Source organism: Hylobates moloch, unplaced genomic scaffold (assembly GCF_009828535.3).
Source record: "Hylobates moloch isolate HMO894 unplaced genomic scaffold, HMol_V3 SCAFFOLD_18, whole genome shotgun sequence".
In the NCBI taxonomy this organism is placed as follows: domain Eukaryota; kingdom Metazoa; phylum Chordata; class Mammalia; order Primates; family Hylobatidae; genus Hylobates; species Hylobates moloch.
Window position 1 is genome coordinate 2,745,696 of NW_026652293.1, and position 14,218 is coordinate 2,759,913.

Consider the following 14,218-nt stretch of genomic DNA (forward strand, 5'->3'; position numbering starts at 1 on the left):
ATTTCTTGTCATTTCAGTAAGATTGGCGGGGGGAGATTATGGGTAAGAAAAGTAAAAGACTATGTCCAGTGTGTCATCTTGAACTGAAATTAATGTCTCCTTTTTGCACTGCACTTTAATTTTTTTAAAAAAATGAGCTGAGATTGCGCCATTGCACTCCAGCCTGGGTGACAGAACGAGACTCTGTCCAAAAAAAAAAAAAAACGCAAAATACATTTCCCTTATTAAGAAGGGTATGGTATAAGTGGACATGTAAAAACCTCTAACATACATTGGGCAGGTACTATATGCCCCAGTTTATATATTCCTCCCCAAATGAGGAAAATGTGGCTCACAGAGGTTAAGTAACCCGTTTAGTGGAGTTGGAAAACTCACTGTGTTAAAGGTTGGTGGGCAACTATTTTGCATATATATAGGCCACAAGCCCTCAATGATTCTGATTATTTTCAAACTCTTTTGGAAAAGATTAAGAGGCAGGATATCAACAAAATGGTCTTTGGATTAAAGGCCTCTTCAAGCCAAATCCTGTCAAATAAGGAAGCTGCTCCAGGTAGTAAACTAGACAGATCCCCCAAGAGATGCCTTGTGTTGTGGTGTTACTCAGCATCTTCTTAGTTATTGGTAACTGTACCTTACAAATAAGATTAAATTGTACAGAATAAAAATTTCACCTTTCTTAAAATAGTCCAAAGGAAGGAAACATATGAAGCATTCTGAGACATCAACTTTGACGTCATTTACATTGTGAAGACCATTCTTAGATCTCTCCACTTCACATCACCAGCGTTTTTTCCATAGAGACCCTGCTCACCCAGATTCCTGCTTTAGGATTCTAAAGTTTAAATTACTGCATTGTAAAGACTGTTCCATTTATTAATAAACAATTGTCTACTTTAAACCAAGTAATGGCAATTGGCAAACATCTCAAGCCAATATTAACTTCTGATCTTCACTGTTTCTCCCTTAGCTACATAGGACTTAGGAGAGCAAAAAAGGGCAGATAAAGCCACACGGCCCTTTAGACACAAACACACATCTAGGAGCATTCCTTGTCATGTTTAATTCTCAAACTCCATTGTCACTAATATACTGCTGCAGAACATTCGTTCCCTAAGGCAGTTATGATAAAGAAGTTGTGGGGAGTTACACATGACCTACTTTTTCCTAGGAGAAAACAGTTTAGGTACTACCATAAATCAAATGTCAAAAGTTTCGTGTAGACATTTTCTAATATGGAATGGTTTCTCAAACTTGATTCTTGGGTTCTTTCTGTATTCATTTATTCTGTTATTTTCTTATAAACGATGTAATCTATAATGAATAGCTAAATTTAAAAACACACTTTTTTTCTTGTGTGTCCTCTAATAAGAATGTATTTGTCATTTATTTTGGGCATGCACAAAGAGAAAGATAGATTCTTCTTAGAGTTCTAAGTCAGATTATTCTTTTTGAGGAGATCCTGACACCCCAGTGTTAACTAGTTAGCAGTTATTAATATTCATAAATAACCTTTTGATAACAGGAGGGAACATAAAATTAATACAACATACTTAATAACTAAGCTAGGTACTTTAACCCAAGTACAGTCATGCACCACACGACACTTCGGTCAGTGACTGCAAATACACTGATGTTTAACATCAGCAGGGCGCGGTGGCTCACACCTGTAATCCTAGCACTTTGGGAGGCCAAGACAGGTGGATCACCTGAGATCAGGACTTCAAGATCAGCCTGACCAACATGGTGGAACCCTATCTCTACTAAAAAAATACAAAACTTAGCCAGGTGTGGTGGCGGGCGCCTGTAATCCCAGACACTTGGGAGGCTGAGACAGAATCGCTTGAGCCTGGGAGGCAAAGGTTGCTAAGCTAAGATCCCGCCACTGCACTCCAGCCTGTGCAACAGAGTGGGAACGTGTCTCAATAAATAAATAAAATACTGTATTTTTACTATACCTTTTCTATGTTTAGATACACAGATATTACCACTGTTATAACTGCCTATGATATTCAGTACAGCATATTACTGTACAGCATAGGACTGTTGCCTAGCAGCAAAGGCTATACCATATAGCCTAGGTGTGTAGTAGACTTTGCCACCGATGTTGGTACAAGTACAGTCTGATTCACAGCACAACAAAATCGCCTAACAGCACCTTTCTCAGACCGTATCCCCGTTGTTAAGGGACATGACTGTACTTGCAATTTTTAATATTCTTAAAAATGATAGTCACGTTCTCGGCTTGCTCTCTACATCTATTCCTAAAAAGAATGTAGGCCTACATTAAGACAAAATTTTATATTATTTCACCTTTATTTTATATTCTATTTTACTCAATTGCAAGCTTATTAAGAACATAAAAAGTTTGATCATAACTTACCCTTACCTCATCCATATTACACTAGAATTAAATCATATAGAAAAACATTTTTTCCATTAGTTTTATAAGATGTATCCACAGTGTGATTTATTTTTAGTTATGTAATTTTAAAAAACCACTTTGGTGTAGATTTTTCAAAAATGATAACCCTGAAATTAATGAAAATTGTCATTAAAAGATTTCTAGTTTTGCTTTTATAAAAATCATTATTTCGAATTTCACAGTGAAGAGGTACTAAATTCCTCACAGAACATGAAATTATATAAAAATAGAAGACATAGACATCTTTAAATCTTTAATCCTTTGATTAAGCAGCAAGCATATCACTCTTCCAGGCCAAACACTGCTTAAACAAAAAAGAAAAATAATGACGTGCAAAATATTTACAAAATATGCAAAGCACACAATAAAGACATCTCACTATATACATGTGTCATATTACCAATGAAGCTAAGGTTTTTCTACTGTGTGCTCTAATGCATGTAAATCAAATTACAGCACATCCCTCAGATACAGCACCTTGGCCCATGTCTGGGATAGAACAGATTTTTTAATGAATCACAATATACTGAACAGCTGGACAGATGCTGGTGCTGACCAACTTGACTGACATATCCCACATACTGTGTACTGAAGGTCTACTGACAAGAGACAAGACAATAAACGCTGTAAAGGTATAGTATGCACATACGTAAGACAATGTAAGCGCTCTAAAAAATGCTTTAGATATTTTAAGATATATAACTGTCCCCTGTGGCTTTTAAAGAAAAAATAAGTATAAATTCTTGAATATTAAGAATTTTAAATCAGCTAAATTCAGGGCCAAGAACTATCTAAGATGATTCAATGAGAAAGAAAAGGACCTAACCTGGAAAAAGAGTTTCAGATATGCCAGTACATAGGGTATTTATGGAAAGAAGCAGTCTAAAATTAAAAATGAAAACTAATCAATGAATTTAAATCTATAGCACTTTAAGGCTGTGGAGACAATGATAGGGAGTATTTTGGGAACACATGATCTTTCAAAACATAAATTAGGGCCTTAGATGTTGACTATTTTGTGAAGTATTCTACACGTGATAAGAATGTGAATGTGCAAACATTTAGCCTATGTCCACTAGTATAGCAATCTAAGTGATCTGTCTGTCCCTTTGCACAAATAATGATTCCAATATGAAATCACTGTATCAAAAATATTAATTACACATTGTTGAAATACTATCACTTGTAAAATATTCTTTGTTAAGTACTTAATGATTATGGGTTGAATTAAGAAGACTTGATGTCTTTTTGTTTTTCTATAAAAAGGGGTCTCAGCATTTTTAGTTAACAGCACAACTGTGACAATATACTGATACATCTTTAGATAATACAGAACAAATTCTTAAATTTATTTTATGAAATAATGTTGATGATTTAACCCTAAACCAATCCCACGAATACAGGTTGGCTGCAAGGAATACACAAATGTATCCAAATAGTACAACAGATTTATCAAGAAAACACCTTTCATATTAAATGCAGACCATATTATTACGTATGAGGGCAATTTTAAGTTCAGAAACCAAACACGAAAAGGGTACTGTAAAGAAATGCTTCCATAGCCACTGTGTCTACATAACTAACAAAATATAATTCTTCTCTGAAGTCCCCAGATGTAGGCAACTACTAGTTAAAAGCAGATAGCATTCAGAAACAAAAAAAACCAACTCCATTTTCAAGGAACTTGAAGAGATTATATTTCATCAAATTAAGTCCTCATTTGTATGCAAAATTATTCTTCCAATCCTCTCATTACTGATAGATGATGAGTCAATGACCTTTAAACAAGGACTCTGCGCTAGGACCCTAAACTCTATGTTAAAGGGTTAGTAGGTTCAGTACATTCTTTGTGGTTTTATATAATTGCTTTGCAATTGATTAAATTGCTTTCTTTTAAAGGAACATATTAAAATTCCTTTAGAAAAAAAGCAACATTTTTTGAAAGAAGGGATATGCAGCTATAATTTCTTAAATATGCATAAAATGAACATATGTCAAAATCTGAAATGCTGGCTATTCTTGCACTCCTAACATAGGAAAATGGTTTTTAAAAAATTAAATTAAAGAAAAAAGCCAAACATCCTTAACTTAAGAAATTTAAGGAGTTTTCACAATTCCTAAGTCAATATTCCTGTACTAAGAGCCTTGACTATGAAGAGGCAGGAATATAAAGAACCTCAATAAAATAAATACAGTAAAAACAAAACAAAAACTTGGTATATAGAATACTTAAATCTTTTTTTTTCCTTTTATGAGATCAACATTGCTGAACATATACTGTAGAAAGGAGGCTAACTGGAGGCTTTTTGTTGTATAGCATTTTAGTCTAGTGAACTGAAAAATTTCTTAGACATCCACTTATGCTAGTCCACTGCCACAGAACTAGTTCGCAGCCTCAGTATCTAGAAATGATTATTCTTTCCTCGTTTTCATCAGTCAGATGAGCATTGGTATAATGATGGGGTGAAAAGTTACTGCAGCTGTGTCCAATTTAATTTTTAGTGCAGTGAGGACTGTGAATCTGTCTGAATTCCAATAAGTGATGGTGGCTGTTGACCACCAACCGTGGACAACACCGGCCTTGGGTTTAGACGGGGTGGCATAGAATTAGCAGGGCGAATAAGAGGTGGTGGAGGCTGATTTAAAGTTGGCCGGGGCTGGATGAACCGAGCCTGCTGCTGGAGTGGAGGAGGCTGCCGGTGAAGAGCGGGGGCAGCAGGCAGTGTTGGACGAAGAAGTGGTGGAGGCTGGTTCAGAGTGGCAATAGGGGCTGTTGGTGTTGGAGTGGATGATGGGGCAGGAGGTGATGGACCCAGTGTCCGAGGAGCCTGTGGGGTCTGTGCCTAGAGGTGAGGAAACAAAAATACATGTATGAGATGTAAGTCCTAATGAACTTAATACAATATAGTTTGGGCTGTCACAGGAAAAACAAAACAAATCAAAACAAAACAAAAACATAACACCAGTGTTTATTGGAAGCACAAGCTTCTTTTATTTTAAACAAAACAAAATAAAAAACCAAAAACCAACGAGGCTACCAAACAGGCATCTTTATTTGTAAACAGCTTAACACTGAAAATAAAAATAAGACTATGAAAGAACAATACACTCTCCATTCTTCTAGAATCAGAACTTAGCATATCATTATGACTTAAGAGTCACGAGAGATGCACCACTGAGTAAGTGTATTGTCAACCTTTCATGCTCAATTTAGCTAGTCCTCTTGACAAATTAACCTTACAGAATACCACACAAAATGGTGATTCCTCAACTCATATTAGCTCAAATTCCATACACAAACACACCTCCTCTTCTTCATCAGTGCTCTTCCCTGATGGCACATTAGAAGCACTTTTTGTCTCCTCCCCTAAAGTAGAAGCATCACCATTAGAAGCCTGGGTTCCTTGTTCTGCTTCCCACTCCTGCAATACCTCCTCTAAGTTAAACCGACGCCTGTAGTTTACAAAGAAGTTCTTCACTTGGCCAACAGTCTTGTTGCCAATTACATCTGCAATAGCTTGAAAATCTTTACCATATTTGCGGACACCTGGAAGGCAAAGTAAATAATACACCTGTGAAGGATCAGTAAGGAGAGCTGTGTGTACTATACATCATGCACACACAAAAGATACCAGCAATGAAATTCCTTTCTGATAAACTCTGCTCATTTCTCAATTCTGAGATAGAGGCTAAGATATCAGGGTCACAGATGAAAACTATCAGTTATGTCATTTCATCGAGCCAGCCACTTGCCTTCAACTGAACAATCAGAAACTTACCATTTTTTACATACTCAGTTATTTTCTCCAATCCTCTCTTGAACTCTCAAATACAGTCCATTTATTGTAAAGCATTGAATTCTTTGTTCCATCCTCAATTCCACATTCATTTATTTCCCTAGTAGCCAGTCACCTAAATTTGAGCAACATCGTTTGTAAACAAAACTGGATGGGAATGAGCCATCTCTCTTATCCCCTCAATGGACTGAGTGAGTAGCCTTAGGGTTCCCCCATTAAGAAAAGCATTATAATTTTGGTCTTAATACTAACTTCAACATGAATACTTGCCTATACCACCAGGGTACCAACAAATTGAAATTAGATAAGAACTTAAACATGAAAAGCAGGAGAATCATCACAAGTTGGTGGATTTTAGAAAAAGGGAAGATATTTTTTTCAGAGTCAGTTGGATTTTAACTCATCTAGTAGTTTTAAAGACTGAATGGATGAAAGATCATAGCTTAAAGAATAAGGTAACAGTAATGACTACCTGATGAGCACTTGTGCTCATCATCACTACCTTAAACTTAAGAAGGGGTATTTATTGTTAACTGAGAACCTAAACTTTACACTAAGGAAGTTCATTATAATGAAGGATAATAATTGATTTAAGAAGTTTGAGATTGTTTACTATAGAATTTTAAATAGATAATAATTTCCTCTTAAGGGAATTCTAAAAGAAGTTCACAGACTCATTCTAGAAGGAGATGCACTTAGCTCAAAATAGAAAAGTTGTTGAAATTTTCTATAATTTGATAACTGCTTTTAAAAATACCAGAAAACAGTAACTAATTAATGAAAGAGATGAGAAAGGAGACAAAAATATGGGGGCTTAAATAAATAACATGTATATGATCACAGACGAGAGAATAATATATGGATATGTTAATACCCAGCAGAAATGCTATTCTTACCAATACCAATTAATATGAAATACTCAATTACCCTAAAGCACTATCATGATGTAACAATCCCACTTTTAAATTCTGCTTTATTTTAAATTGAGAATTTGGAAATAAGCATTTCTGACTACATTAAACTAGCTGGGCTTGACTCTAAGGGGAATTCCTTTATCTAAGAGCATTCTGGACAGGAGGTCTGACATTATTATCCTCTAATTGTATCCCATTTTTAAGGTAGAGTTTTGGGTTTGTAAGCTATGCTCATTTGCTGTGTTCTCAAAGGAAAATACATGTACGTGACAATAAAGTAACAATGATAGACATTGTTTATAATGTTTTATCAGCATAAATGAATTTATACTCCCTTTAAACCCATGAGGTTGATTTCCAGTTTGAACTTCACAGTTAAGTATAAATTATAATAGTGACTAGATTCCACTGAGAGTTTATTTGGTAATAAAAATCCAAGGTTATTTCATAGGAGTTACTGTTATATATTCAAGTACTTTCTACTACTTTTACATTTTAGAAAATAGCAACTCTTAGAAGGGTGAGTCTCTGTGCCATTTCTAAATTCTAAATTTGAGTTTGCTGCAGTGAAGAATAACTACTAATTAGAAACCAAATATAGTGTTCTATCAGTTACTAATTTTCATAAGGGATGCTTAATTTACATTCTAGCAATGGCCAAACCTACTGAATACATGAGTTTAGAAGTGAAAACCTTAAATAAGTCTAGGATTAGACTGTATTCCTAGGAAGAAGTCACATTGAAACTAACTCTGACTCCAAGTCTAAAGATACTATAAACCTCAGAACGCTTATTTTGCAAAATATATTCCAAAACGCTGTTGTCCCCAAGTCTGATTCCTTAAATAAGTGCCCCTTCTTCTGACTATGCTCCTTTTGATCTTCCACTTCTTAATTTTCCCTTGTTCAATGGACTTTACCTTGTCACCAATATTGTTACATTTGTAAAATTATACACCTTAAACTCAAAACTACTTCCTATAAGAGCTTTAGTGTTTCTAGAGATGTGCAATGTCAATAACTTTTTCTAACTCACCCAAGTATGCTTATAATTAACTATAATATGCTTATAATTAACGCATGTATGCCAGTCTAAACTCTTAAAGCTCAGACCACACTGTAGACTTCCGTAGTTTGGCTGAAGATTCCAACCTCAGATATTCCAACCTAGATATTCCAACAAATATCTAGGCACATTTGTTCTCATCCTGTTCTCATCCACATTTGTTCTAATCCCCTCATCCTGAAGGATGGCTGGACAGGGTCTAGGATGGCTGGAGCTCCTTGGCAGTCTCATTTGGACAAGAGCAGCTTCATCTGCTTGCCCTAGTGTGTTGTGACAAATTTCATAACTTTCTCTGTGTACCATGATGTGAAAAAGGTTGGAAAGTACTGTCCTAGAAAATACAAAGCAGCACTAGCATTACTACAATGCTGAGTACACAGGAAGTGCTTAGGAAATAAGGAAATACGATTTTTCTTCCCTGTAAAGCCTCATTCTATTGTTCTTCCCTAAACCACAAGAGGTATTAGACGTATATGGCTGAATTCTTCATCACCTTCACACTCAGAACAGCATGGCTCAAGAGCATTTTGGTTAGAAGATGGAACTCTTAAGCTCTATACTGTTGCTAGCAACTAGGCAAACTCTAGTGAAACCCCAACTGACTCAATGAGACTGCTCCTTTAAAAGAACCTCCAGTGAGGCTTCTGAAACAACTAGCAGGTGGTAGTGATAAGCAGCAACTAACTTTAACAACTTATGGCATCAGAGCTACCCTAGGTTCAATCTGTCCCTGGGGGAAGGGCACTCCATTATTTTTTCATAGTTGATAAAATCTGATTACTTTCTCAGGAAGGGAGTTAAATATGATTAAGTCAATCTCTCTTCCTGAAGATGTAAAAGGTATGCTTGAACCATAGTTGTTAAAGTCTCATGTCTAGGAAAAGAGGTCATTTTCAAAGGTTAGTGGAATAAACAGGCAAATGGTAAGTTTCCCAGGAAGAAAAAAATTGTTTTCAGTCAAATTTCTAAATTTCATTTGAAAGTTACAATGAAACAACTTGGCTTTCTATGCTGGCAGATGATACCTTATAATCTTTAATATGTAAAGTTTTATTTGGGAATTAAAAATATAAGTCATTAGGATATTCTTGTTATCATTACATTTTATGAAAGCCCACATATTCCAACCAGGAATCTATATTACCCAACGCAAAAACATCTTTTTAAACATTTCTTGTTAATACTTTTAACTTGCTAAAGAAGATATATTTATTAGCAGTAGAGACTTCAGCATAGCCATTATCTGAATTATCAGACATCCTGAATTAGTGGAGTCTGTCCATACATTTTTTTTTTTTTTTTTTTAATCTTTGGCTAGTAAGATGGTGGTAACTTCAGGAGATTTTATGCAGTATTTCCCAACTGTAAAAACGGAATCTGAATCTTTTTTTTTTTTTTTATGTTTAGCTAGAAAGGATAGCATGGATAGCTGCCTTTGGTATGTTTAAAACAATTTTTTAAAATTTGATTTTGGGGCTGGGCATGGTAGCTCATGCCTGTAATCCCAACACTTTGGGAGGCCAAGGCAGACCACTTGAAGTCAGGAGTTCGAGACCAGCCTGGCCAAAATGGCAAAACCCAGTTTCTACTAAAAATACAAAAATTAGCCAGGTGTGGTGGTGAACGCCTGTAGTCCCAGCTATTCGGGAGGATGAGGCACAAGAATCGCTTAAACCCAGGAGGTGGAGGTTGCAGTGAGCCGAGATACTGACACTGTGCTCCAGCCTGGGTGACAAAGTGAGACTCTGTCTCAAAAAAAAAAAAAAAAAAAAAAATTGATTTTGGACTACAAAAAAGAAAACAAAAAACAAAAAACACACCCAAAAGACGAAACATGGTAAGCTGCTTATGGGTGGTGAAATTTCAGAGGATTTTTTTTCTGGCTTTCACAGCAAAATTTCTTAAAGTGAACATGTACTTAGTTTAACTGGGAAACATTAATTTTTCAAAAATATATTTTTGAAATAATAGGAATACAATAACATCTAGAAACTCCAGCGATATGATTCTTTTCTATCATTAAGACATACGTTTTAAACTCAAGCCATTTGGCAGCATGTATTTCTTTCCACTTCCTGTAAATCTCTTCAAGAATTCCATATTAAGAGGTAGAGAAGGTAGCAATAGCAGCAGAACAGTGACTGATGTATATATGGAAGGCGCTAAAAGTCAAAATCACATTATAAGTTACATTCCATTACAAAAATGCTGGAAATTTTGAATCATTAATTATTTAATGTAAGTGTATCAGAGGGCTGACAATTATACTTTTGAACCTCCGTTCTTATGGTGTCTGTTATAATAGAAAAATAATCTCTAAAGCAAAAGGGTGCTTTTCAGATGGAAATATATGAATCTCCTCGTTCCACTTCCTTTTGATCATTCATGTACTATGTTACCATCCTTTTATTTTTAATCAACTGCCAAATCTATTTTTTCTCATTTACAAACCCTTCTATCTTTTTGTTAGTAAAAGATAGAAAGAAGACAATTTCTAGACTTGCAACTTCATTTATCTTAAAAAGGTGAATGAACTACAAGAAAAGGTAACTTTTACTATAAGCATAAGTCACCTGAACATAGTTCTGTCGTTTTGTTTTATATAAAAAGGTAGTAATTATAAAAAAATAACTAATTAAATATAAAAAATAATTATATAAAAAATAACTAAAGTTGACATCTTTATACAATTGGAAAAAATTTTGTTTATCCTAAAGTAGCATAAATTTCAGTTGGGAAGCATTTTTTTTTTAAGCACTAATGACTAGGAAATGAATGTATTTAAGAGGCGGCTTATAATTAAAATGGCAAATACTGTATACCATGCTTCTAGCCTCTACACACTTTAAAAGGGTGTTTTGTACTATAATTTAAATGTATTGTTTTTTGAAAACAGCTAACCATCATTCCATTTTACATGGAAAAAAGATACACCTAGAATAATCTAATTCGTTTTTAAATTCTTTTAAATTCCTTTTTAAATTCTATTTTTTTTTTTTTTTTTTGGAGCCAGAGTCTCGCTCTGTTGCCCAGGCTGGAGTGCCATCTTGGCTCACTGCAACCTCCACCTCCCAGGTTCAAGCAATTCTCCTGCCTCAGCCTCCCAAGCAGCTGGGACTACAGGTGTGCACCACCATACCTGGCTAATTTTTTGTATTTTCAGTGAAGAGGGGGTTTCACCATGTTGCCAGGCTGGTCTCGAACTCCTGGCCTCAAGTGATCCACCTACCTCAGCCTCCCAAAGTGCTGGGATTACAGGCATGAGCCACCACACCCAGCCCCTTTAAAAATTCTTAATTTCTGAATTCTGTTTATCATATGAATATCAAGTTGGATTTTAGGATAACTTCTAAAAGCATTATAGGTTAGAAAAAATATGTATATATGTATAAGCTACAAACAGGAATATTTTATCATTAACACAAATATGGAAAGATCATTATTGGTCATAATAAAATTTGGTCATAATAAAAATTTAAATACTTAGGGTTTGGAACACCTGATAGAAACTGTAGAAATACCTTTCCTGGCAAATATTTTAAGAGGATTAAATTAGCAGTATTAATGATATCCTACCTGGAGACTCTTGAGGAATTCTATTAAAATTACAACATAGGTAGAACTAGAATTAACATAATAAAGTGACTGATTACAAAAGTGGAAACAGACATTCCTATTTGATCTAAGCATGGTTCCCCTCTCTTCTAATTAAGAGAGAAAGAAGGGAAACTTATTTAAATGGTTAACATTTAGTTAACAATATGAGTAGCTGGAACAGGAAAATAAGGTGGGAAATACATATTTAAGCCCTAGGACAGGAAATGATCTCAATATGTTTGGTTTCAAAAGAGTTGTAACAAAAAAGCTTATTTAATAGTAAAGTTGTAAATCTCACTAGTTGCCCAGAATCAATATTTTTTTCTGCAGGTCAATGTAATAGACTTCTACTATGAGCCAGATAAAATAAAGCATTTAACAAATAAGTGTCAAATCAGAAAAATATGTGTAAAATGTCTTGAATATAAAGTGCTATACAAATTAAAACATGTTAATATCAAAACAGTTTATTATTACTTTGTAAAACTAAATTGGTCATTAGAATAATATGAAGGTTTACCATACTTTTTTTTTTTTTAAGAAAAAACAAAAACAATTGCCTGCTAAGATAAGTACTTCTAGATAGTAAACTGTGTATTAAAAGACCCTGCAATTACGTCCCTTAACTGCACTGAAACTCAGGTACAGGGGACGTTACTACATGATTATACTATTTATAAGACACACTTCTGAGCACTATATAAATGCATGGGCACATAAGACAATATGACACTTTAAAATTCTCTTTAAAATAGCTATTTTATATAGGGCACAAATAGCCTTATATAGTTTCATTTTATGTAACAACAACAAAAACCCAAAAATGAAAACAAAAAAATCCAAAGAATAAATAAAACAGAGACATTAACACCATTAACACATTATTAAGAAAGTGCCTTTGAAATCCTGCGAACATGCGTACTTCCACACAAACTGCTGCATTAGTGTAACTTAAAGGGTTACTTTTTAAATATACATAGTATAATACTGAATTACCTCAGTACAGAGGAAATGTTTGGTTATATATATGACTACTCCATTCTTTTATTTTAATATTTGTAAGTTATGTCCACATATATAGTTCAAACTATATATTTAGATATTACCACTGCTCTTCCTTTGAATGCAGCTCTGGGTAATATCCAACCCAGCCATAAGATTCAATGGACTCTATAACTTAAAGTACTCTGTAGAGCAATATCAAATACTGAGTGCTGTGTAGAGAAGTATTAGCCTAGATTTTCCTATGACATTCTTTTCAGAAAATCCTTTCACTGGGAAAATTTCTTAAAAATACAGAGTTAATATACTAATCTTTAAACAACTGAATACTGGAAATCAGGGTTCAGTTTTTACCAGGCTACTAGATAGAGGGAAACATAGGCTTTACATGAATAAAAGCAATGCCTACTCAAAATGACTATATTAAACATGTAGGCCATTGCTCTAAATGAATATAAAGCAGCCACTGAAAATGCTCACTAATTTTTTAAACAATAATTTAAGTTAGCAGAGTCTAATTTAAAAACAGCTATTTTTGAACATTATGAACTAACTAAACCTTGTTTTGACTCATTCAGAAACTCAGTTCTATAATTACAGATGTGCCCAATGCACATCCAGCACCCTGTGTCAAGTATCAATTCTTTCTGAAATGACTGTGCTGTGCTGCATAGGCCAAAAGCAAGGGCTGACATCATCCTGCTGGCACCCTCCTGTGACATTTTCAAATCATGCTGGCTGGCTAATTCTTACTCTCTCTAATCCAAACTGCGGAGTCATCTATCAGTCGATCAATCGGAATGATGTCTGCACAGCATTTTTGTATTAAATATGTTCTCTGAAGACTATTTGGCAACATTTTAAAAGGTATGCTTATATGTTTCCTTGGGGCCCCACTCTCTCACAGTAGGTAACCTAGATTAAAAAAAAAGCTATTAGCACTCAACACAGAGGTGCTCAGCCAGGAAGAAACAAAATGTAGACCAAACTTTAAATTGAACAATCAGACCTGCACATAAATTTATCATGAAGAGGAAACAAATCTGTAACAATGAATAAAAATATACAACTTGTCTTTAAGTCATATAAACATGAGAAAATCCAAGTTTATGCTTCCAGTTTGCCCATGGGTATTCACAATACAAAAAGTCTTCTACCATATAATTCAACAAAACATTCTTAGAAATAGTGCATTTAAAATGCTGAAAGTGATTTTTTGATATCGCTCTTAAATCTCCTTTAAAAAATATACCTATTTAAAATCAGGTTTCTAAGCATTCAGTGGTACATCTCTTAAGGGAAGTATGAAACACTGAAAGTTAAACATGTAGTTAATATTTTCAATCCTGACATTTATCAGATAAACACTATTTTGCAGAGTAAGGAAATCAGAAACATCTATAGTTTATTGATGCTTTTA

General features: G+C 34.5%; 1 protein-coding gene across 6 annotated transcripts in view; it reads right to left on the bottom strand.

The window, feature by feature from the left end:
• Positions 1-2,654: 2,654 nt before the first annotated feature.
• The window catches only part of RCOR3 (REST corepressor 3), a 57,230-nt gene continuing 45,666 nt past the window's right edge, over positions 2,655-14,218 (bottom strand). For 3 of the 6 annotated variants that reach the window (XM_032136407.3, XM_058430486.1, XM_032136406.2), the window contains 2 exons: positions 5,728-5,969; positions 2,655-5,265 (listed from right to left, as the gene is read on the bottom strand). In XM_032136407.3, coding sequence (XP_031992298.1) covers positions 4,921-5,265; positions 5,728-5,969 — 587 coding nt within the window. In that variant the 3' untranslated portion in view covers positions 2,655-4,920. Of the gene's footprint in view, positions 5,266-5,727; positions 5,970-10,229; positions 10,362-14,218 lie in introns of all 6 variants that reach the window. The other 3 variants (XM_058430485.1, XM_058430484.1, XM_032136408.2) reach the window with 2 other exon arrangements.